The sequence below is a fragment of the Podarcis filfolensis genome (genome assembly GCF_964270895.1).
Source record: "Podarcis filfolensis genome assembly, chromosome: Z".
In the NCBI taxonomy this organism is placed as follows: domain Eukaryota; kingdom Metazoa; phylum Chordata; class Lepidosauria; order Squamata; family Lacertidae; genus Podarcis; species Podarcis filfolensis.
Genome location: NC_139617.1, coordinates 41,796,212 through 41,820,780, shown reverse-complemented (window position 1 = coordinate 41,820,780; position 24,569 = coordinate 41,796,212). Strand labels below are relative to the sequence as shown.

The window sequence follows — 24,569 nt, the reverse complement described above, 5'->3', positions numbered from 1 at the left end:
CAAGATGATAGGATTCCATATGTTTTGCTGGAACAGCTGGTGGTCATCACCCACTGGGACCCTTCAAGGCCATGATGACTCTCCCATATCGTGGTGATAAAGGCACTGGAATGTGCAGAATTTCCTGCCGAACAGGATTCACTCAGCGTATTTCCGTCAGCAAACCCCCGGCATCAATGTAGCATGCCAAGTGATACACAGTTCCACAACAAACACAGAAAGAAGCTTCCAAGGGAGACATTATCTAATAATTTATGGATCTCTCTAATCCCAAAACAAAGGCCTGCTTTGCATGCCACAGTAAGCCAAACAATGGTTTGATGGGACTCTGGGAATGTGTGCTGCCTCCCAGGTTACTCTCAGCAGCTAAGGAGAGTTTCAGCCTAGCATGGCGTCCAAACTCTCTATCTGGCCCCCAGAACTATGCTTCCATTTTGCCTCCACCTCAAATGCTTTGGCCTGGTTCAAATGTTTTCTTAAACCGTGATTATGCTTCTTGCTTAACTGGAGGGTGAGATTGGGGGGTATGTGCGCAAAAAAACCTCTGGATTTCACACAGCTGGAATAGGGCCTCCTGAACAAAAATGAGAATGAGAAGCCCTAGTTTCTGCTTCATTCTCATAAACCCAGAATTGTGAGGCCTGAGGAGATTGTGACAATGCCTCCTCAAGTGTTGCCACTGGCTGTAGAGTGTCTGTGACGTCCCCAAGTCACATGACTGTGAGTGGATATAAAGGTGGACCAAAGGAAAACTCTGTGGATTAAGATCCTCTTCCCCAGCAGAACACAGCAGGCAACAGCTGTTGTGACTATTTTGCTCTGTGCACAGGACAAACCTGAGCCTGATTTCTGCATAGTAGAAACTGAGTCTGACAGTTAAGATCTTCACCTTAGTCGCTCTGGAACAACTGCCATGTTAAGGGGGAGAGTTTGCAACACTGTAAATGAGACATGCCATATTGGCTGATCATCTTCCACAAGGAGGAAATGAACTGTCGAATGAAAGGAAGCAATCATCTGGCTGAAGGATGCTATGGATTCAAGAGAAAGCCAAGTTTGCTTGCTGAGCGGGATTGCTTTGGTGAGGGGGGGTTGTGGCTTGAAGGTGACTGATATCCACATTGCAAGCTGGCTGATGTCTCAAATTGGACCTAGAGGAAGCTGGCTGATGGCAGTGGGCAGAAGGTGGGGAGAAGTTTGCATTCAGGAACCAGGAGATGTCATAAGGCTGAAGTAGGCTGTTGTTTGCTGATGTAAGCTGGCTGAAATTCACCTTTGGAAGCCAATCAAGAGTGGATATTTGTGGGTTGAAGCCAGGGCACAAATGTGAATGAATGGAGAGAGAACACATGAACGGAATGTGTGCAAGGAAACTGGGGGAAATGCATGAATAGATGGAAGTTGGGAGGCTGAAGTCAGCGGATGAAGTTGCTAGGCAGAAGCTGATGGTCAGAGAGTAGCCTCCCCACTCCCTGTCCCTGTTTCCCCCCTGCCCCCTGAAGCCAGGGAAGGTTTCTCAAGACCACCCGCAAAAGCAATGAAGAGGGCCACAGCAAGCCAGTTCATATTTCTAAATAAATGTCTTTCTTAAGGATCTGAACTACTGGCATGACAAAAACTGGCATGCAGACTTGCTGCAGAAAATTTCACGAACAGAAAAGAGATGAATTTATGACTATTTGGTTTCTCTTTTTCAGATATACACATGCACAGGAACACAGTGGGATGGTCCCAATAATGTACAAAACTGGTATGGGTATCCTGAATTCTGTGGGGGAATATTTTGTTTTTCCTTATTTGCCAGGCAAAAATTTTGTATTTTGTAAAAATGTAATGGAAGAAATCACCTATAATATTCAAATCTTGCTTTAAAAGAAAAAAAAACATTCAATAAATTCTCCCCCTACCGCCCATGGAAGAACAGATTCATATGAGATACAGAAAACCTATAGTTTGAAAGTCACCTTACTAAGAGATGATAAATAAAAGAATCTGTCCATAATTTGCTATAAGTCGCTGGTAGTCGACAGCCAAGCTCTTTTGTATAAGCACATGCAATAAAATCAAACCACGTGTTTGACAGCCTATTCAGTTTATATTAATGGTATATAAATTATTTTATATTGCACTTTGAATTGTAATTTGTGGGGTGGGGTTTGGATCCTGTTTATCTCTGAAAGTACTGGGGGTAGTTTATTTATCTGTAGTACAATATTCCAATTACACAACGACTTCCTCTTCTGTAGTATGCAAAATTCTGCAACAATATGTATTTAAAATGTCTTTCTAAATACACCTTCCTTAGCTGTCTTTCTTTGCTTCAGTACTTTTTTCTCCAAAGAACGGGATATCAAATACCTGAGTTTTATGGTGTGCCCCTCCCCACCCCAGCATCAGTGTATATGAATAAACAAATAACAGATAATCAAATAAATTACTGCTGAGGTGCCCCCACAATGGCCAGGTGTTAGAGAAGTTAATATTATGTTGTCCCAGCTTTCGGCTGTGGAGTACCTGTGATCTCAGAAAAAGTCAGGGTGGCTTATGGGAAAGCGGCAGTTATTGGGGGGGGGAGGGCGGTGTGAAGTAAAACTAACCAAGCCATAAAGCTAGTATTTAGAATGTATCTGAATTTTAGATAACGCTTTGAATATTTTAAGCTCCAGTAAAAATCAATAGAACACAGCACTTGTTTTTAAAATGCTACCTAAGAAAAAGCAAGTGTTTACTGGCCACCTTTAGGGCTTGTAAATAAAAGTGGGATGCAGCAGTATCATATATGAAGAAGAGGTTTCTGCCAGTTCAGCAGGGAAGATAATTCTGATATTCTTTAAACACACACACACTCCACAGCGAGCAAAGAATCACTTTGCAACCAATTACACAGTAGCATTATGACAACTGCGCATATGATCACATATGTGATCACATATGTAGAGTTGGAAGGGACCCTGAGGCCCTCTAGTCCTATCCTCTGCAATGCAGGAATATGCAGCCACCCCATACAGGGATCGAACCTGCAACCTTGTCATTATCAGCCCCACGCTCTAACCAAGGGAGCATCCAGTTTTGTGCAACCTTCTACCTTAAATACCTGTGTGGCCAACTGAGAAGCACTTTGGCTTAAATGCACTACAGCACTGTTGCAACTGCACACAAATCCTTGTATATAATCTTCTAGCCTTAGAGGTTGAGCATAGCAGAGTAAATTGGGTTTGTAGATCGCTTTTCTCGCCCTGGGTGACGTTTTCCAGGTCAATGAATTATTCCCACACATTCTGGGCTCCAGGAGCCTGGGAGAACCAAAGTTTAAAGGTGTATAGGAAAGGAAGTTGCACACATGTGGCACATGGCATTTTCAGAGGTATTGAGGTCTGAAATTCACTCACAAGTGAACTCCCCCTGCATGGCCGAACTTTGGTCAAGCTTAATACCAAAATCAAATCGCAGATAGGCACCTATTTATGTATGACCATGTCTAAGTCACCTAATATTACAAGTCTCTCAGTGGTATACCTCCACAACATCCCTTTGATTATGGCTGCATCACCCAAGCTTTCCAGTGAATTCTGCAATACAGTAGATGAGTCTTTTTGGATGAGAGGGGACATGCAGGTTTCACCGCTGCCTAAACCAAGAAATTCACCCTACAGAGCTGCCTACAGTTTCAAGCAGATGTCTTCCTGGCAGATCTGAGTGGCCTTCCCTGTCAGCCTCAGAAAGAGGTCCCAGCTGTTTCCCCCAGCACCTCCTCCAGCCCAGAAGCAGGCAACAGAATCCAGATTAGAGGCCATTATTTTTAACAACTTGGAAATGCCTGTGCTCAAGCCACAGAAATCCTGAAGCACAAGGAGTTGCTCACTCATGGTCCCCATCCAACTGGGAAGAGATTTTATCCCCATTATATACATAAATGTCAGTCTAGCATACTTCCTACACAAAAGAATACTTTTCAAAATACTTCACAATATGAATATATATTTTCAGTTAACTTGGTTTTGAGATTTTCACCTATTCAATGACAATTGCTCATTTACTCTCTTATCACACACACATATCATTCAGTCATCTCCCTCCCACCCCATATTCTGTTTCACACTCATGGGGTCACAATATATATATTCCCAAATGATAGTGCTCCACCAAGCATGCCAATGTCTCCCATCTTGTTTCTCAATAGTCCCATTTTGGCTTAAATCTTGTTAACACTAAGCAACTGAGTTTGCTCTTAGCATGAGTGATGTCTCATGTTGCTTAATTCTTACTGGTCACAGAACTGAGCTGTGCTTGGCACAGAATTTGTTGGAAGATTCTTAGCACAGGGGGGAAAACACATAGGGACCATTGATTCAAACGAAGAAAGCATTTGACATGCAAAAATGGGAACCCTTGGAATAAGCATCGTTGCTGAAGGTAACCCCACCCCACTCCTCCAAAATGTCAGACTAGGCCATTTGACTGCCAGTTAATACAGATTAGGGATGAGGAGTCTTTTCAGCCGAAGAACTGCATTTAATTCTAGGTAACTATATGGGAGCTACATGCAAGTGGTGGGTGGGATCAGAGGCAAAAGTGGGTAGGGCTACGAATGCAAATTTTACCTCCATACACTAAGCTAGATTTTACACACACTTGCACACCGCTCTCTATCCTCCATCCAGGCAAGGAAGAGGCACAAACAGAGTTAACAGACACATTCCAGCCAAACAAAAACACTCAGGATGGCTGGTGTAGAGTGTGGTCTGGGAAGAGTTCTGAGGGAGAAATATAAAGACACGGATGGCTGCATTTGGGCCTGAGGTTTCCCACCCATGATACAGATTAATCGAACCAACAGCAGACTGGTGTTCCCCCCGCTTCAAAGTACCATAACCCATGACGGGGGCGCAGAAGTCATAGATACCAAACATCAGGCGTCTGAATCCAGACTTGCACAGGTCTTGGGCTTTTACAAAGCTACTACGGGATTTAAATAGTTTTCTAGTTTAGTCTTGCAGACTAACTTATAAAAAATGTGCCTTAGGAAGGGTTTATGGTCGAAGCCACATGTGAGCAAATTCTCCACTGAGGTGCCAATGCACTCAGATATCCAGGGTTTGCAGCAGTGGCAACCAACCAGGGATTTGGGGACAAAGAGTGAAAAAAGGAGGGGCTGGCACAAAGCAGCTCTTTCACATCACAAGCAGTTTGGAAAGGCAACCACACAGAACAGGATGTTCCAGGCAAAACCCAGGCTAGAACCAGCATGGCAGCACTTCAGGCAGCATCAAGAGCTTAGAGCCATCCAGCAGACCACAAGTATGCAAAAACCTCCAGGAAGCTATTACAAAGGAAAAGAAGCTGCTTCTCCCTGTCCGATTCAAAGTGACAACTACGAAGGAGCACACAGCTTCAAACACACTGGCATTCTGTGGGCCGCTTCAGAACCTTTTCACATGTTCATTTTTTCCCTTGGGAACCCTATCCCAAGCAGGCTACCACGTTACAGTATTCCCCACTAGGGGCGAGATGCACACACAGGTCCCCCTTTATGAATGTTCGGTATATGAAAACCTTGCTATACACACCGAAAATTCAGATATCTGAATTTTGTACTTCCTGTCTACCTTCTACTGGCTGGCTGAGGAACAGAAGAAGGGAGGGTGATTGACTGGACAAATGAGAGAGCAGCATTCCATCCCCCCCAACTTTGCTGGCTCAAAATTCCACAGTCAGGAAGGCATTAGAAATTTCCCCACAGCAATAAATGGACATTGTGGGCTCACTATGCGAACACTCGCCTAATGAATGATTTCCAGGGAACAACTAAGAGCAGGGCTTTGTGTGTGGTGGCCACTGTTCTGTGAAACAGGATCGCTGTTGAAACACAGCAGGCACCCCACTATCTAAACTCTTTAGAACATTTTTTTGTTTCCAGAAGCTTTTCCAGCTGGTTGAGAAGGTCTCTCAGCTTTTAGTGTTTATTCCACATTGTTTTTACACTTCTCTTTATTATTTACATTTCTTTGCACTGTTTTAGACACTGGTTTTATGGTATGTTTTTAAATCACATGAGATGCATGCAAAAGGTGGTTCATTAAAAAAAACATGATTATTTTTATGATGGGATCCCTTCCAACTCTACAATTCTATGTCTCAAAAGGGAAGAGCAAAAAAGACATGAGACTGCTTAGTTGCTGTCCTGCTCTGCGCCTAGGTCCTGGGTGCAGAATTCAGCACCCTCAGAATTCTTATGGTGGTTAAGTATGCATGACAGGTGTTTTGCCCTGGCCAGAACCTAAGAGATATTCCATATCTTTTCTAAACCTGTATTTAGTTGCCGGCTTGTTTTGTTGTTGTTTTGGTACAGTTTTTAAAGCTATTTTTAGTTGTTTTATGTAAATTCCCTTGGTTTAAATTCTAAATTTGTTCTAGATGGAAGGTGGTTCATAAATATGTAACATATATATTACTTCTAAATTTGCATCTATGAATAAAAAAAACATGCATCTGCAAGGCCATGTCCTATTTCGCCCTCTTTTAGGGGTGTTGCATAAAGCAGCCACCAGCACAACCATCGTCAAGCAAAGAGACATTCCAGGGTTATGGCTACTGCCTCTATTGGGAGGCAGCAGTGCTTCTATAGCAACTGCTAGAAACTGAAGGTGAGGGAGCTCCTCCTCGTGGGCTTTCCATAGACCCCTGTGACAACAGGATGCTGGTCTAGATGGGCCACTGGACTGACCCAGCAGGGCTCACATAATGTTCATTTGCAAGGCTACCAGGTTTCATTTCCTGTCAACAGGAGGCTCCTCCTAGACTTGAGGCATCTTTTAAACACTTGATTTAAAAAACACAAATGAAGACAGTCAGTAGAAACAAATGGACACTTTCTCAAGGCAGATTCCCTAGGAAGCAACTTGAGCCACAAAAATCCCAAGGCTGGACGTCACACCCCAGCATCCTGTCCTCTCAATGGCCAACCAGGTACCTCTGGGAACCCAGCAAAGGACCTGAGCACAGGAGCCCTCTTCCCTCCTCTGTTCTCCAACAACTCAGCATACTGTCTCCAACAGTGGTCGTGGAACATGGCCATCACAACTAGCAGCCACTGAGAGCTTTTTCCTCAGCGAATTTGTCTAATCCTCTTTCAAAGCCATCCAGGCTGGTGGCCGTTCCTTCCTCTCGTTGGGGAAAGTTTCACCATCTAACTCTGCACTGTGTGAACCTCCTCTTCTGCATCACAGCCATCTCCAGTCTCAAACCAGCATCCCCAGATGAAGCAGGGCAAGAAAAACCATCCACTGTCTGCAAAACAGGCCAGCTGTATGACACATGGGTGGATGGAGAGGAGAGAGGTGCTGACAGGTCACATACTGGTTTCAAAAACTGGCCAGCATCTGTGTTCACCCTACTCTGATGCAATGGAGCTCAGTATTCCAGATGTTGCCACAGCTTTGCCCAACTTGGGCAGCTCCTACTTTTGGCAATGCAGTCTTCTGAGAAAGGCACTAAGTCAATGGTCCCTGAAGACAAGACAAGGCATGTTATTACAGACTGCAAACCCGCCACATTCCCAACCTAGGAATATAGTGATTGAACCTGGGACCTTCTGCACGCAGAACAGGTGCTCTGCCACTGAACTAAGGACCCTCCCAGTAAGGAATAACATTACTTAGGACTGTCTAAATAACCTTACTATGGTGACTAGCTGAGCAATGCTGATGATGGGTAGCCAAGCTTTCTCTGGGTTCCATGCTCACTGTGATTCAGCAAGAAGTTTAGAAGCATCTGAAAGACTCTGTCTCATTGGGCCAGAAGTTTCTTGGACCAGAGCCCACTTTGCCAGATGCATGGAGCATTCTCACCTGGCAATATATATCCACACAGGAAAACAAACTGCTTAACTTTAGTTTGGCAGAAAATTGCGGCTCAGTGAAGGTCAGCAAACTCTCTTCCATTACAGATGAAGTGAACATCTAGCAAAGTTGGGAAGGCTGGCAGTGACACAGCTACTGATGGAAGCATAGCTCAGTGGCAGAGCATCTGCAGGGGCAGTTGGAAGAGAGAGACCATGTCTGAAATTGGGAGAGCCACTCCCAGTCATAGTTAATAAAACTGAGCTTGGTGGACCAATAGCATGACATCATATATGGCAGTATATTATGTCCCCATGCTATCTTGTTCAGAAACATCACAAACTATACCTCTAGCATTGCCTTGCATGGATTTTTGGGCCCATTGTTTACTATCCCCTCCTCTCTTTTCCCAATTACACCTGACACCTGAAGATCACTCATCCACTTCGTGACAAAATTCTATCTATCCAGAGGCAACATCTTCTCAAGATGATTGAGGGGTCTAACACAATGTTCTGATGCCATGAGCACTGTGCAACATCGTGAGGGGGCCAGGCCCCCTAAGAAAGGGGGGAAGGGGGCAAAAATCCATTGGCTCCTAGGAGCTGGCGCCTATCTGTCTATTTGCCTTGCTAGCTATCTAAAACCAGTCAGTCTTTCAGGTGCCACAAGGCACTTGGTTGGTTTCCTTGCCACAGGTTAACATCTCTGACCTGCTGGAATTTCTGAAGAGAACCGCACCAGGGGATTACATCTACCTGCAAGTCAACTGTTTTGATTTTAACAGAGAAACCTCTCCCACTTAACCTTAGCTATATGCTGTGGCTGCTCTCTAGAAAAGAAACCAACTGTGCATATGTTCAAAGGGAGTAATCATTTCTCATACCCCAAGAATCACATTGGGATTAAGAGTTTAGCCGAGAGCAGAGTATGTTTGGCCGAGAGTAGGGGTGACTAACCCGTTTTGGCCCTAAGGATAACCCTCAGCTAACCCTCTGGAGGTGGCATGCCAGCAACAGGTGTGGCTATCCCACGCTCTTGCGCACAAGCACGCAGCCTCCTTCCTTCACTGAGCTGTGCCTCCTCCCTCCTCATCAAATAATTGATCTGATAATACTGGGAAAGAGTCAATTTCCACCCCAACAGAATGCCACCCCAGAACTGTGGCTTTCACCCCACCTCCCATGTTTCTTCTCGCCACAGTTGAAGGAACACTTTTCATGGCATACTTTTCATGGTTTAGCCCACACTGAAGAAGTTATAGCATGTTGCCATGTACTGCCCTTTATATGTTGCTTTGAGAGAGGAATTATTTGGAGACTTTTAAAGGAGAGATGAGGCAAGGTCTGACCAGGCGCCCATAGTTTACTTACAGAGTGGGCAAAATAAAGAAACAACTATCAGAACTGCAACTTTTTATATCAGCCGTAACTGATGAGAGAAGAAAATGCTGGAGAGAGAATTCTGTGCTTTGCCAGAGAGACGCAAATTTTTAAGTTCCACACACTGGTTTTATACGTTCTTTATCTAACACTTATATGAAAAGGTGGGACCTGGTGAAAACAGGGCGGGGTGCTTGTCACGCTATGCTTTTGATAAAGGGAATGTCTCTCATTCTTCTGCTGGAAAATGCTTTTTATTTGAGAAAGCAGACACTAATCAAAATCAGACACACACACCCCACCAAAATTCATTTAAAACAATAAAGACAGAGGGTTATATCCAGCCTATGTGCTAGGCTGACCTAGAGAAGGAACACTTAAATGAATAAACATAACTAGCTTTAAGTCCACTGATTTCAGTGGGTCAACTCTGAGGTCAGGATCCTGCCACATCTTCTCTATGTACAGTAGTACCTCGGAAGTCGAACAGAATCCGTTCCAGATCTTTTGGTTTCTTACACTTTCTGAGCAACTCTGGACATGAGACTGCTCATTATCGATATTTCAATTTCAAAAATGATGATTAGTAAATCAGTAATTACTTTAATGTAATTACTGCTAGAGTGAGTCATGGCAAACCCTGAGCTAGGGCCATTCCACATGCAAATGTATTTGGATAACATGACAAGTGCCCCTGCAGGAAAGTCAAGATTGTGGCCAAGTAATCACACGTTAGCATTGCACAAACATTTACCATTTTTATTTTATTTTATTTTATTTGCAACCAGTTTATGCAGACAATTCAAGTAAGACAGAAAAAATATGCTACAGTTAGCCAGTTATATGCAATTTTAATATTTATGTTTTTATTTTATATATATTGTTCGCAAACCACTTTGATTTTTTAAGAAATAAATAAATTGTGGTGTATAGGTTTTTAAAAAATAAATTAATACAAACTAAAGTGCAAAGAGACAGCTTATCATGCTTCTTGGGAGGAGCATGATGAACCACAAATCCTCTCCTGAATTTACAACCTATTTTTCTTTCCCTCCCTTCCTGCCCTCTAAGGAGGGGGGGGGGGGAGAAACAGGGCCAGTTTGGGCACAAAGGAGGAAGATCAGATAGGAATGAGGCCAAATGAAAAAACAACAAAGAAACCACAGAATGCAGCACTCAGTTCTCCCAAACCTGGGTGTGTGTGGTCAGGGAGGTTTGCATAGCGCATGTGGAGCTGCAACATCCACAGGTTGACATGTCAGCCACCTCCCTTGCTAGCCCAGAGAGAGGTGCCTAGAACCAACATTTAGCATCAGGATGAAAGCAACGGTCAGGAATGGCAAGCTGCAGTCCAACAACATCTGGAGGGCCCAATGTGTGCCATTCCTGTCCTATAGGTAAAGGTAAAGGGGCCCCTGACCATTAGGTCCAGTCATGGCCAACTCTGGGGTTGTGGCGCTCATCTCGCTTTATTGGCTGAGGGAGCCGGCATACGGCTTCCAGGTCATGTGACCAGCATGACTAAGCCGCTTCTGGCGAACCAAAGCAGCACATGGAAACACCGTTTACCTTCCCACCGCAGTGGTACCTATTTATCTACTTGAACTTTGACGTACTTTCAAACTGCTAGGTTGGTAGAAGCAGGGACCAAGTAACGGGAGCTCACCCCGTCGGAGGGGATTTGAACCGCTGACCTTCGATCGCCAAGCCCTAGGCTCTGTGGTTTAACCCACAGTGCCACCCACGTCCCATACTCCTGTCTTATAGTTCCTGCAAATTGGGGGGGGGTAATGTTTTGCAGGTGCATTCTGCAATATTTAATTGATGCAACACTAATGCATTAATGATGGATTTTTAATTAACCTCCCCCACACATCCCGTTTTATGTGTGGCATAGTGGTTAGAGTGTCGGACCAGTGCCTGGGAGACCAGGGATCAAATTCTCACTCACTTATCATGAGTCAGCAGTGTGATGAAGAAGCAAAAAAAAAAAGCTGGTGTAATTCTAGGCTGCATGAACAGAAGTGTTGTGAGAAGTAATAGTCCCACACTATTCTGCCTTCGTCAGACTACACCTGGCATAGTGTGTCCAATTATGGGCACCACAATTTAAGAAGGATGTTGACAAGCTGGAAGGTGTGCAGAGGAAGGCAGTCAATACGATCAAGGGTCTGCACACCAAATCTTATGAGGAATGGTTGAGGGAGCTGGGTATGTTTAGCCTGGAAAAGATGAGACTAGAGGATATATGACAGCCATCTGCAAATATCTCAAGGGCTGTCATATGGAGGAGGGAGCAAGCTTGTTTTCTCCTGCTTTTGAGGGTAGGACTCAAACCAATGGCTTCAAGTTGCAAGAAAGGAGAGTCCAACTAAACATTTGGAAAAACTTTCCGACAGTAAGAGCTGCTCAGCAGTGGAGGGTCTCCCTCAGGAGGTTGTGGACTCTCCTTCCTTAGAGGTTTTAAGCGGAGGTTGGATGGCCATCTGTCATGGATGCTTTAGCTGAGATTCCTGCACTGAGGGGTTGGACTAGACTCACGGTCCCTTCAAACTCTGCAGTTCTATGATTCTATGCCATCTCTTATCTTTTTGGTGCTTACTGAAGTCTTTTAAGTAGTAATCTTTCCCACTTGCATCTATATTGGAATTGTTTTCAAGATGCTTTTATTAAGGTATCACTTTCATGTCTGCCACTTTGAGAAGAAGTAAGTAGTAACCAAACAAACCCCTGTGTTGCAAAGAGTACGTCAGCAATGTCTAGGCAACACGATGACCTTGTACATACGCAACAGACAATCTTTATAGAATTCCTTCAAACCATAACAAGTACAAAATGAAATCTTTAGTCTCAAAGTCTCTGAAAATCTTTAAATGAAGCAAGGAGAAGGAGGGCAGGATCTAAATTTAATTATTAGTTGTCTTGCGATGCTACCCAATGTTATTGTATTATTGCTGTCTTACACTACAATGCAACAAACATGGGGCAAAAGAACAACACCCTGAAACATTTGTGGTGTGAGAAATTACAGGAGTTCAGCTGGAAGCTGTAGAGTAGAAAAGAATAAGTGTGGGTACCTCAAAGCTTTTGCAGGTACAAACAGTATTGAAAGCATGATTACATATAACTCCCCTGATACCACCACAGGCACAAATAGCTGTGAATGCGCAATGCAAAGTTCACCAACACCAGCAAAGTTAGTCCTATGAGGTGTCTAGCTTCCACAGAAGTGAAGCCTAGTGTGATTCACAATTCTGCAAGGGGGAAGGACTGAATAGCCAGCAGTTTCCCACTAAAAGGCCTACTCATCTATTCCATTCAGTCACAAAGGAGCTCGAGTCATCATTGAGCAACATCTGGGTACTTGGCTCAGCTGCAGCAGATCAGGTGCTCAGCAGATGAAATACTTAACGAAAAGGACTGCTCCTGCCACAGGTGGCCTTCAGTGCCATGCAGATAATTGCTTTAAACATGCTCAGAGATATATCAACCAGCACTTCAGAAACATGAAGTTTCCAAGGGACAGTGGAAACAAGCAGATTGGGGTCGGAAATTCCTAGGCACTCCGGAGTCATTTGCGGAAAGCGCACAACTGAGCAGCAGAGCAGAAGGTCTTAGGTTCAAACCCTGACACCTCCAGGTAGGGCTAGGAGCGCCCCTTGTCTGAAATCATGGAGAGCCAATGAGTATGGACAACACTGAGATAGATGGAGCAATGGTCTGACTCAGTATAGGGAAGCTTCCCATGTTGGAAAAGGGCTGTAGCTCAGTGGTAGAGCCCCTGCTTTGTATGCAGAAGGTCCCAAGTTCAATCCTAGCATCTCCACTTTAAAAAGTATTAGGTGGCAGACAATAGAGACAACCTCTGATACGCTGGAGAGAACCTGCCAGTCAGAACCGTCAGCACTAGGTTAAACCATGGGTCACTAAAACCGTGGGTCACTAAAACCGTGTTTTAATGTTGTTGTTTGCGATTTCCTTCAGCCCTGACCATTGGCCATGCTGGCTGGGGCTGGCTGGAATTGTAGTCCAACAAACTCTGGAAGACACCACATCAGCAGCGTCCTTAGTTTGATGGACACAGAATTTGACAGGCTATAAGGCTACGTTCCCTATAAGACAGATACACACACACACACACACACACACACACACACCATCTTCACTTGAATTTTATAACAAACCATTCACCGCAATTCCCATTTTAAAAGTAGATGATAAAGATTCTTCTCCCACTTTTGCAACATTGGAAATTGTGCCCTAAAAATGATTAACATAGCATTATTATTATTATTATTATTATTATTATTATTATTATTTCAATTCATATACTGCTCTTTATCAAAAGATCCCAGGGTGGTGTACAACAGTAAAAACACATGACAGGACATCAAATATAGTGGCTTCAGATATTTGCTTTGGCACAATCCCCCATCACCACAGAACAAAGCATGCTCTAAATTAAAATACAGTAGCAGTTTCTAACAAACAAACAAAAATCTGTGCACTTTTGAAATCAGTGGGTAAAATCTGCTCGTCAGTCCACCATCTTGATTCAAAATGTCATCCAAACATAGGCAAAAACCTGTTCCTTGACCTCAAATGTGGCTAAATTTTGATGGTGATATCTGAAGAGGTATCCAAATGCAGAGCAAACAAAGAACTTTCCAAAATATACAGTAAAATGTAAGGCAGATATGGAAAAAGCTACACAAGCGCTAGCCTGCAAAAATCAGCCCTTTTGCTTTTCAATAGCTGATTATCTATAGCTTCTATGCCATTCATAAGAGGAGCCTGTTGGATCAGGCCAACAGCTCATGTAGGGCAGCATTTTGTTCCCAGCAACTGGTATTATTATTTATCGGAAGTACAATAAATAGCCATGAGAATGTGTGGAAGGTGGCGTAGGGAGCCAAGGAGCCTTAAAGGGCCTGATCTGTGTTCAAATCACAATGTGTACCTGCCTACACACTATTGGTTTAAATCGCATTTAAAGCATATGACTTCCCTCAAAGAATCTTGGGAACTGTAGCGTGGTTGAGGGTTCTGGGAATTGTAGCCTTTGGGGTGAACTCCAGTTCCCAGGATTCTTTTGGCGAACTGATCTGCTTTAAATGTGTGGTGTGTACACAGCTGGATGGGTGGGGGGCTGGAAACAGGGAGCTTAGCTCCCTTATCTTTCAGCTACAATTTTCACAGTACTATTGGGGGGGGGGGCATGACTGGTTTGACTGTATTTATGAATTGCACTTCTTTTAGAAAGATTATAACATTACTCGTGAAATTAGCAATGAGATGCATTCGGGGGGGGGGGGGGACAGGCAGGCAAATAGCAGCTATGGAGATTCAATCCATCCCCTCTTCATGTCACAGTTTGCATCAGGGATAGAAATCATTGCCCTGAAATAAATAAACGCAAGAAGATTCTTTTCTCTCAAAAGTATTACTACTATTTAAAGGTAAAGGGACTCCTGACCATTAGGTCCAGTTGCGGACAACTCTGGGATTGCGGTGCTCATCTCGCTTTATTGGCCGAGGGAGCCGGCGTACAGCTTCCAGGTCATGTGGCCAGCATGACTAAGCCACTTCTGGCGAACCAGAGCAGCGCAGGGAAACGCCATTTACCTTCCCGTGGGAGTTGTACCTATTCATCTACTTGCACTTTGACGTGCTTTCGAACTGCTAGGTTGGCAGGAGCAGGGACCGAGCAACGGGAGCTCACCCCACTGCGGGGATTCGAACAGCCGACCTTCTGATTGGCAAGTCCTAGGTTCTGTGGTTTAACCCACAGAACCACCCGCCTCCCTTGATTACTACTATTTATTGTAGAGCAATTATAAATATTCCACTTATCTGCTTTGCTATGTCCCCAGTAAAAACGTTTTGAAGAAGAAGAAGAAGAAGAAGAAGACTGTGACTTAGATCAGGTACATAGAAAAGATAGCAAGAATGATTTGGCTATAATTGAGGGAAGGAGTCAGTTGTGTGTGGAGATGTTGTTGTAGGTTTCCATTAAGGACACCCTACACCCCCCACAACCAGTCATTATACAAGCACCACTGGGCCTGATGATCTCGCGCACGCACACACACACACACACACCCGATGCACAACTCTAAAAGCTGGAAGTGAAGCTTAGAAAGGCAAGAGGTCAAAAGGGAGAATTTGTAGGGTTGGGAGATGAGGGCTGCTGGCTTGTCAGTTACCGGGGCGGGGGGGCGGGAAGCGGGGGGAGTCAGGAGAGAGAGTGTGCCTCGACTGATTCCTGACCTCTCTCTCCTCTTCACCCTTTATTAGGGAACCACCAAGCCTCTGTAGGCAGCAATTAGCAGAGTCTCCCACCCAGTTTTCCCAGACTATAATCAGGCCCTTTGCTTCCAAGGGCAAAAGAGCAATTGTCACGAAGTCTGACTGCAACACAGTCTGCTCCCAAAGGCAGTAGCAGGAGGGAAAGCAGGCGGGAAATTGCCTTTCCAACAAGGAGCCATACATCCTGTTACCCTATGCCTTGTGGGAGGAGGGAGGGAGAGGGGGAGAGAGTGCTTTTGCCAACAGCCCTACAGGCCAGACTACGAAAAGTAAATTTAAACTGGCAATGCTGTGTGCCCAGAGAGTCTAGACGGAGAAGGCACAATCCAGGACTTCCACAATGTTTAACGGGCCAGTCTCTATCTGACCAACCTTGCAGGGTTGCTGGGAGGATATTTTTTGGGTGGGGAGGGAGACCACACTCCATGTATGCTTTCCACAGTTTCTTGGGGGGAGATTTGGGATAAGAAGCCAAACCAGTAAATTCCAGAAAAGAAAACATTACTTATTGATCCCTATGTGTCAGATGAAGAGAAACCCCCTGCCAGCCATGCCTACAGGTTGAGTCCGCTGAGAACCATGCCTATTCCTTACTCCTCAAATGGAAATCCTTTGCCTTAAAAGAAATGGCAGATGGGTAAAGACAAGTGGGAAAGGTCCTCTGGAGATGCTCAGGGAAGCATCACTCTTTATCTGTCTCCAGAGCTCAGTCGTAATAATTCAGGAGAGGTCCCCCAACTAATCCTAGTCCAAGATTAAGCCTATCTGAACGCATGATCTAGTCCTCAAAGGATTATTACATATTTATTTCATGAACCCCTGAGCATTAAGGAAGGTAGGTTACAAGGGGCAGGCAAGGGAAAGAGACTAAAGTGCCAGCAGCAAAGTTTTGGGTACCCAAGATTTTTCATGGAGAATATATTTAAAGCCACTCTGGGAACTTTCATGGTTTTAGTTGAAGTGTGGATAAGAAATGATTCAAATAAAATTTAAAATAGGGGGCTTCGAGCAGTGGTCCTAAGCACCTTGCAAGCAAACTGTCTCAGGGGTTTGTAGCACTTTATTCACATAGTTTCTTGAGTTTATTGCCACTTTCTGCTCCATGTGCACACAAGCAGCAAAGGCGCACCCTTCTGCTGTGCACCGTTCCTCAGTCCTGCCACTCCCTAATTTTACAATCACAGCACCAAAACACACATTTTACTCTCCATTCCCCCACAAGAACACATTAAAAACAAAAGGCCTTCCTTTCTTACTTCAGGATTGTGTCCCTTTGCACCATTAAGAGGCAGAAATCCATCAGGTGGCACCTTGCCCATCACTTGACCTTCAAGGCATTGGAGGCTCATCCGGTTCAATTTCAGCCTGCTATGCCATTTGTAATAGCTTAGACCTGCTTCACCCCTCCAAAAAGCCCTTACTTAAGAAAATTGGGGGGGGGGGTCAGTGTGTTGCATTAAGTGACACCTTTCTCCCTTCCTGTTCAGGTTCCCTCTTCAAAAACCACCTTTTTCAGAACAATTATCTCCATAATCCTCATTCCCAAAGTGCAAAGTATGTGTGATGACATTCCTGCCTGGGGGGAAGGGGAGACATAGCTGGCAGTGGATCTTAAGTTGGAGCTCTTAGGTCACTCAGTCTGAACTAAATTTCAGGGCTGCCATGAGGTTAATAAACATGTGCAGTCACATTTTTTACCAAGAACTCCTTGGAGGAAAGAATAGGATATCATCATCACCACCATCCTTTTAAAGGTAAAGGGACCCCTGACCATTAAAGAATCATAGAATCATAGAATCATAGAGTTGGAAGAGACCACAAGGGCCATCGAGTCCAACCCCCTGCCAAGCAGGAAACACCATCAGAGCACTCCTGACATATGGTTGTTAAGCCTCTGCTTAAAGACCTCCATTAGGTCCAGTCATGACCGACTCTGGGGTTGAGGCGCTCATCTCGCTTTATTGGCCGAGGGAGCCGGCGTACAGCTTCCGGGTCATGTGGCCAGCATGACTAAGCCGCTTCTGGCGAACCAGAGCAGCGCACGGAAACACCGTTTACCTTCTCGCTGGAGCGGTACCTACTTGCACTTTGATGTGCTTTCGAACTGCTAGGTTGGCAGGAGCTGGGACTGAGCAACGGGAGCTCACCCCGTCGCGGGGATCCGAACCTCCGACCTTCTGATCGGCAAGCGCTAGGCTCTGAGGTTTACCCACAGCGCCACTCGCGTCCCATCTACTCCCATCCTAATTTAATATTCATACTTTCCCCCACTATCTGTGGGCTCCTTGGGACAGAGACCTATTTGGTTTTCTCAAAAATCTCTGTATAAATACTTGTAACATCACTGTATAAATATTCTCAAGGGAAGAAGTAAGCTGGTCTTTAGGAACTGAGTGCCAGCTTCTTCCTTAACTGAGGAAAGGAAGGACAATTCGCCCTCTATAGCTTTTTCGGCAACCCCCCCCCAACCATCCTCCTTAAACTCTCCCCTTCATCAGATTAGGTAAACCAAACAAGCCTTTGCACAGACTTGCTTCTTAAAAAGAGGCGGTACCTCTTCTCACCCCGCTCCAAAGGCAGAGCGGGGAAGGGAGACGGAGAGATTGAAGCAAAGGACTTGCAACGTGGAGAAGGGGGAAAAAGAAATGGGGTGTGTGTGTTGGGGGGGGGGGGATCAGACTCCGATAGTACGAAGCCTGAAATAAATTCAGCCAGGAGTTTCCCCACTTCTTACGTCTCTCAGATTACTAACACACACACACACACACTCCAAAAACATCTCTCATAATGTCACCTTATATCAAACCAGAATAGCGTGCAATATTCAGTATACTAGTACAATCATTTGCATAGGTAGGTAGCCCCTCCCCCTGCAAAAAGACATTTGAAATAATACCAAGATCAACTGGTTCCCCACAGCCCCTCCCCCGCCGAAAACTTTTTTTCAGCTAGACGGTTAACACCTCCCCCTAAAAATATCTCAAGTGAAATTCACATTATATCATACTTTGCAGTAGCCAGAATAATATGAAATACTCAGTTAACCTAGCTTACTATTATTTCCATGGGCAGTCTCCCCTGCACAGCCCCCACCACGCCTAAAAATGCATGGGGGGGGGGGGAATGACTCGAAGTTGTATCCAACCAAGTTCTTCTCGGAATAGACCCAGTGAAATAAATGAACCCAAGTTAGCCATGCCCACCAATTTCAAAGGGGTCTACTCCGAGTAAGGGGAGCATCAGTGACAACCCTCAAACTGTGTTGCGTCCAAAGTTAGTCGCGGTCAGAACAGACCCGCTGAAATAAGGACAAGACTAATTCAGGCACATTCACTTCAACGGGGTCTACTCTGAGCAGGGGTGCCTGCCAACTTGAATAAAATTGGGGGGGGGCAGGTAAGCTCAACACCGCATAATCGATCACATGATGCGGTGCACACACACGCACACACAATAGCAATGCCCATCAACTTTAGGGGGGACTCATATATTTTATTGGGGAAGTCAAAGACCCCTCGGCCCCTAGGAGTTAGCTCCTATGACTCGGAGGAGAACTCGGCTGGAGCTGATCCTTCGTTTTGGGGGTTTTATTCCCCCTCCCCATCGCCAAGCTACACGGCGGATGTATCCAACGCTAGCCTTACTCTGAGTGAATCCAGTGAAAAACGAGAGGCACGGTTCCCTTAGTCGTGCCAATATGTCTACTCGGAGGAGGGCTAGCATTGGATGCGAAAAGAAAGTAATAATAATAATAATAATCAATTCAGACTTCCTGGGGTTGTTGTTTTGCAGCCGACAACATGCTCGGCCGGCTAGCGCCGAGAACCAAGACGCCTCACCTGCGATGAACTGCCGCCTGCTGTCGTCCAGGTGTGCCGAGATCACGTCCCCCATGGCGGAGAAGGAGAGATCGAGACGCTAGGAGAGGACGAAGAGGATAAGGAAGAAGCAGCGGCTGGAGAAAAGCCAAGCCCCGGCTAAAGGCGACGAGGAGAGGAAAACGAAGACGTGCCCCGCCAGGAAACCCACTCCATGAGCAAGCGAGGAATAGGCGGACGCGGTTTGGTCCCAGCTGGCCTTGCCTCGCGCCCAACTCGCCTACAACTCCCAGGCTCTCCCTTCCCCGGGACACGCCTTTTGCCTTCAACACCGCCCCCTTTCTTCTCCGCCTCTTGCTTATTATTTCTTGCGCTCCCTTGCAGACAGGCCGGCGGCGAGAGAAGAAAGAATTGTACGTGCGTGCGTGTAAGAGGTGTGGTTGTCTTGATTTCTCTTTTTTCGTTTACTAAAAATAAATAAAATTTAAAAGCTGTTTCCGGTGTGCCACTCCTATTATTATTATTTAACTTTTATTAAAAAACTTTCTGCACTGTGCCACAGCCACTATTTAATTGTGCCACTATTCGTAAACCGCAGTGTGGCCATCGGACGAACGGCACTGTGCAAATTTATGAAACTAAATAGTATTCTTATTTAAATTTTATTTAGAACCTATTTCCGCTGTGCCACTATCAATACAGTAAGAACTACAACTTACATGGGGTTACAGTCTGGGGATCGTGCCTTAAGCCAAAATTGCATACAGTACAGTCAAAGCACATCGGGCGCAATGGCGAGTGGGATTGCGAAAGACTTTCCCCCCCTAGACGTCAGCCCCCATTCTCCCCCCCCCGTTTTAATTTTTTAACAACTTTTTTTGCCAAGCACATAAAGCTGAATGTGCACAAGTTAAACGTGTGTTGGCTGCAGGCTTACTGTATCAGCAATTAAATTTGATTTTAAAACTACCTGCACTCTGCCACTATTTAGTATTATTAATACTGTATTTAATTTTTAGTTATATAATTAGTTCAGCTCACTGCATGACACTATTAGAGGTTGATTAAGATGATCAGAAGGTTGGCGGTTTGAATCCCTGCGACGGGGTGAGCTCCCGTTGCTCGGTCCCTGCTCCTGCCAACCTAGCAGTTCAAAAGCATGCCAGTGTAAGTAGATAAATAGGTACCACTCTGCGTTTCTGTGCGCTGCTCTGGTTCACCAGAAGTGGCTTAGTCACGCTAGCCACATGACCCGGAAGCTGTACCCCGGCTCCCTCGGCCAATAGTGAGATGAGTGCCGCAACCCCAGAGTCGGCCACGACTGGACCTAATGGTCAGGGGTCCCTTTTTAAGACTGGAGAGCCGTTGCCAGTCAGTGTTGGCAGTATTGAGCTGGATAGACCAAAGTTATGGCCAGTAAGGCAAACTTCCTATGTTCCCTATAAGGAAAGGTTATTGTGTTTGGTGCTTTTTAGTTTAGAGAAAAAGGAAAGATGGGGCATGATGGGGTTGTATAATAAAATTATGCACAGTGCAGAGAAAGTTGATAGGGAGACGTTTTTCTGCTGTGTAACACTAGAACTTGTGGACGTCCAGTGAAACTGAACATTGGAAGATCGAGGAGAGATGAAGGAAAGCATTTCTTTACACAGTGGTTAATTAACCTTGGAACTCACTTCCACAAGAGGCCGCCATGGCCATCAACTTGAACAGCTTTAAAAGTGCATGTTCACTCAGAAGAAAGTCTCTTTGAGGGCAGTAGCATTTACTTCCAGGGTGGCGCTGTGGGTTAAACCACAGAGCCTAGGACTTGCTGATCAGAAGGTCAGCGGTTCGAATCCCCGCGACGGGGGTGAGCTCCCGTTGCTCGGTCCCAGCTCCTGCCAACCTAGCAGTTCGAAAGCATGTCAAGTGCAAGTAGATAAATAGGTACCGCTCCAGCGGGAAGGTAAACGGCGTTTCCGTGCACTGCTCTGGTTCGCCAGAAGCGGCTTAGTCATGCTGGCCACATGACCCGGAAGCTGTATGCCGGCTCCCTCGACCTATAGAGCGAGATGAGCGCCGTAACCCCAGAGTCGGGCACGACTGGACCTAATGGTCAGGGCTCCCTTTACCTTTACACTTCCCCAACTTGCATGTCTACTTGCAAGTATGTCCCCCTGAGATTGATGGGACTCCCAAGTAAGCATGCATAGGATTGTTGCTTAACAGAAGCACATCCTACTTAGCTGAATGTGAGTCACTCTGGAAAGCATGCCTGGAAATGCAGCCTCAAGGCTGTAGGCAATGTAAGCCTAACTCAGAGTAGACCCAATGAAATTGGTGGGTCTGTTGATTTCAGTAGAACTTAGCTGGATACCACACATGGCTTTTCTACAGCAAACATCCGGATATGTAACCTGGCAAAAGATTGGGTTGGGGTGGGTTGCGATCCTGCATACATTTCCTTGGAAGTGAGTCCCATTGGATTCCATGGGACATAGCATCTAAACAGCCACTTGCAGGATAGGCCTTTTTGGGTAAAATCCCATTCTCATTTGCCTAGGAGGAAGTGAGCACAAGCGGGCCTTGCTTCCAAGGGCCGGGCTGCCACAGAATTAAGATTAGTCTTGCCTGACAATGTTCTGGCTTATACCACAATAAATCTGTCAGTCTTTAATATGCCACAGTCTCTCTGTTGGGTTTACAGCAATCTGGACATGTCAATAAAAAAATTAAAAGCAGCTATATCAACACGTGGCATGTGATCTGCAATGTGACAGTTTCAGTTTCCTTCCTTCCTTCTCATTATTGCAGGTTTCAGTTTAGTTCTCTAGATTTCCACATTAGTTTGTGATTTTAAAAAGTTTTTTTTTAAAAAAAATAAGTCCTGCAAATTCATCAATATTTTAAGATGTTTTTTTTCTAATACACACATTTTTGTATGCAATTCTGCCTAGTATTTTTTTGCAAAGCAATTTCCCCTTATAGGATACATTTTTGTATGTCCGTTTCACCAATACAGTACATGCACTTCTATGTAGGCTTCACACAAATATGGGGGGTGGGGGAGAGAGCGGGTTATACGCATTGCTTGACTGGAGAACAGCATTACAAAAATTCAGAAAAGTTCAACTGCTGAAGCATTTTCATCATTTGATCTGCATATTGTATTGTAATGAACTGCGGAAGGTCGCCTTTCATTGTACACTGAATCAGATGCAGAAGTGGATCCACTATGAAACTAATGAAGTTTAAGCCTCGGGCCCTTAATCCCGGAGGAGCCCCAGAACCACATTGCTTAAATGTTTTAGGTCTAGTAGACCCAATTTGAGTTGCATGACTAAAATTCTTTGATTTTGTTGTTGTATACAGTGGTACCTCGGGTTAAGTACTTAATTCGTTCCGGAGGTCCGTTCTTAACCTGAAACTGTTCTTAACCTGAACCACCACTTTAGCTAATGGGGCCTCCTGCTGCTGCGCCACCGGAGCACGATTTCTGTTCTCATCCTGAAGCAAAGTTCTTAACCTGAAGCATTATTTCTGGGTTAGCAGAGTCTGTAACCGGAAGCATATGTAACCTGAGGTACCACTGTATATTTCAACAATCCCAAAGTTTGAAAGTCAGTATCACAGATGTAAAAGGTTGTTGCAAACAAACCTGTTGAAAAAGATAACAGTGGCTCCCCAGCCCTTGCTGCTGATTGTGAAGGGGCCCCCATAACAGTTCAAGCTTCAGGGCCCCCAAAATGTAGGTCTTCCACTGATCAGACTTCTCCCCCATCCCAAATGCCATACGTTGCTTGGTGGTGTGTAGACTGTGCTCCTAGGAAGGAATCGAAGTGCATCTTGTCCATCATCTCGACAACACTAAGTAGGGCACAGAATAGTTACCCTTTGTAATTTGATGGTATTTCAAGTACCACCAGACTCGTTGCTTCCCCCGCGTTGTAAGTAATTTCACCCAGGAAGCCCTCTGTAAATATCCCTATGTTGGGATTCTAGGAGGGAGGGAATGGCATTGAGAAATGATGGATAGCCTCTGGCCTACTGGGTGTTCACAGCCATGGCAAATGTAATCATCTTGATTAAAAGATTGTGCTTCTGCAAATTGATCCTATGTACATTTCATCAGACGTGAGTCCCATCAGTCAAAGCGTTTTCACAAACAATCAGAAGAAGAGCTCTGCTGAATTTGGCCAATGGCCCATCTAGTCAAACATGCTGTTCTCATGGAGAACAGTTGCCTGCAGTTTCTGGGTCTATTAAGGCTTCAATGGGGAGTTCAAGAAACTCAGGAAGACGGGAGGTTAGAGCTAAATGAACTTTGGTGAACTGGGTGCAGAAGCAGGGACCTCAGAGTCTTGAACCTTCCCCTTGACCAGCAAAGGTAGAATTATGTAAATATGATAACATAATATATACACATCGACTTGATTTGTATAATGTATACAGGTCACAGAAATTGGGATAATATAAACCTTGTTGACAGCAGCAGGATATGACCCTTTCCTCCTCCTTCCTTCAGCAGGGTTTCCAGGGTGATTAGGAACAGAGGAGGCTGCCGTATACTGAGTCAGACCCATTGTTCTAGCTAGCTCAGTACTGCTTGCACAGACTGGCAGCAGCTCTCCAGAGTTTCAGGCAGGATTTCAGCCCCACCTGAAGATGCTGGGGATCAAACCTTGGATCTTCTGCATGTCAGGCATTTGCTCTACCACGGAGTGACAGGCAGTGGTGGCCCATTCCATTTCAGTGCCTGAGGTGAAATGAGAAGATGCTGCCCCACTGCTGTCATAGCCTCAGTTACTGGGGTTGTGTGGTGGTTTCTGGCTTCTAGCAAGATCTCACAGGGCTCTTGTAAGAAGCTGCCACCATTGCTACTTCTCTGTGCTTCTCAGGCAGTGGTGGGGTGCCTACAAGATTGCCAGAGAAGTGAAAAGAAGTAGCTGCAATTTCTGGCAAGATCTTGCTGGAACCTGGAACCTGCCTCAAATTGCCTGGTTAAAAGGCTGCTCCTTGCTACAGTACTTCTGTACCAACAATGTTTTCATAGAATCTTAAATAATATAAATATGGAGTTGGAAGGGACCTTAAGGGTCACCTAGTACAACCACCTGCAACACGGGAATCACAGCTAAAGAATCATTGACAGATGGCCATCCAACATTTGTTTAGAAACCTTCAATGACTGAGAGTCCTCCACCTTCCAGCGGTGTCTGTTTTGCCCGATACCTCTGTTT

At 45.1% G+C, this 24,569-nt stretch overlaps 1 protein-coding gene across 1 annotated transcript in view; it reads right to left on the bottom strand.

The window, feature by feature from the left end:
- NIBAN2 (niban apoptosis regulator 2) overlaps window positions 1–19,738 on the bottom strand; it is a 99,425-nt gene extending 79,687 nt beyond the window's left edge. The window contains exon 1 of the mRNA XM_083597283.1: window positions 19,369–19,738. Coding sequence (XP_083453409.1) covers window positions 19,369–19,423 — 55 coding nt within the window. The 5' untranslated portion in view covers window positions 19,424–19,738. The remainder of the gene's footprint in view (window positions 1–19,368) is intronic.
- Between the last annotated feature and the right edge of the window lie 4,831 nt (window positions 19,739–24,569).